The sequence below is a fragment of the Nicotiana tomentosiformis genome, chromosome 2 (genome assembly GCF_000390325.3).
Source record: "Nicotiana tomentosiformis chromosome 2, ASM39032v3, whole genome shotgun sequence".
NCBI lineage: Eukaryota > Viridiplantae > Streptophyta > Magnoliopsida > Solanales > Solanaceae > Nicotiana > Nicotiana tomentosiformis.
In genome coordinates, this window is record NC_090813.1 from 121,905,030 (window position 1) to 121,906,435 (window position 1,406).

The 1,406-nt window shown below is 32.9% G+C and overlaps 1 protein-coding gene across 1 annotated transcript; it reads left to right on the forward strand.

Moving 5' to 3' along the window:
• Nucleotides 1–6: 6 nt before the first annotated feature.
• LOC138906668 (carbonic anhydrase, chloroplastic-like) lies at nucleotides 7–1,046 on the forward strand. The gene is made up of 4 exons (XM_070196048.1): nucleotides 7–114; nucleotides 199–338; nucleotides 427–532; nucleotides 622–1,046. Exons 1-4 carry the CDS (start codon nucleotides 73–75, stop codon nucleotides 784–786), a joined length of 453 nt encoding a protein of 150 aa, XP_070052149.1. The 5' UTR covers nucleotides 7–72; the 3' UTR covers nucleotides 787–1,046.
• Nucleotides 1,047–1,406: the final 360 nt, after the last annotated feature.

A 1,406-nucleotide genomic window follows, 5' to 3' on the forward strand; every position in this document is an offset into this window, starting at 1 on the left:
CTGGTGTTTGCCTGCTCTGATTCACGAGTAAGTCCATCCCATGTGCTGAATTTTCAGCCCGGTGAGGCTTTTATGGCTCGAAACATCGCCAACATGGTCCCTCCTTATGACAAGGTCATTTATCAGTTTAATTTCTATATATTCTGTATTAATTTTAATAGTTTACTTGACTTTTGTGTTGGAATTGGATTGCAACAGACTAAATACTCGGGAGTAGGAGCTATAATCGAATACGCTGTTGTCCATCTTAAGGTAGAAAATATTTTAGTCATTGGCCACAGTGCCTGTGGAGGTATTAAGGCTCTCATGGAACTCCCAGAAGATGGTTCTGAATCAACGTATGTATCGTCAAGTAAATTGAATTTAACTGAACAATTAATTATGTTATGTTACTAATTGAAGAAATACATATATGTGATGATGTAGTGATTTTATTGAGGATTGGGTGAAAATTGGATTACCTGCCAAAGCGAAGGTACTAGCTGAACATGGGGATAAAACATTTGAAGAACAGGTCAAATGCTGTGAGAAGGTAAAATAGTGTTCTCACACTAATAATTGTCTTTTTTTTACTTATCAACTAGTAGTTTATAAATAACAATGGAAATGGATAAACTGCAGGAAGCTGTGAATGTATCACTAGCCAATTTGCTGACATACCCATTTGTGAGCGATGCTTTGGTGAATAAGACTTTGGCGTTGAAGGGAGGTTACTATGATTTCATTAAAGGAAGATTTGAGCTCTGGGGACTCAACTTCGGTCTTTCTCATCCTTGTTATATATGAACTAAATACTACTATTTTCAGGCGGGAGAATATACCTTTTGTTCTTACTTTTTCTTTTTGTATTTGTCATTTATGAGTGCTAGTTTGAATTTTTAAATAAATAAAAAGAGAGAGTGGACATGGATTCTCCCATCTATGGTAGAAAAGAATAGTTGTGATTTTTACTTGTGATAATAACTCTGCTTTGCAGAGAAAAATAATGTATAGTGTAACTTTGTTATACTAGTTCATAAAGTGTGGACACAATAATTTTCATTTTATCTTGGGCTTTGTTGGATTAAAGATAAAGAAATTTTCATAAAATAATATAGTTTAGAGTGTAGTAATTATAATTTATTTAATTACTATTTGTAACTATTGTTCGTCAAACAGTGCAAGGTTCGCAAATCAACATGCTTTTTTTATAGACAATATTTAGAAATAGGACAATGGTTATCCTCCATTTCGTTTTGGCCCAATACTAATTGTTCAAAATATTGTCCAAAAATAGAACTATGCCGATAAAGCACTTTAAACAACAACAGACATTCATTTAATCATCCTTGACAAGAAATCAAATGAGCAACACCCATAAAATCAAAATGTAATCCTCTATTTATAAATTTTCTCCTCCAATTTTT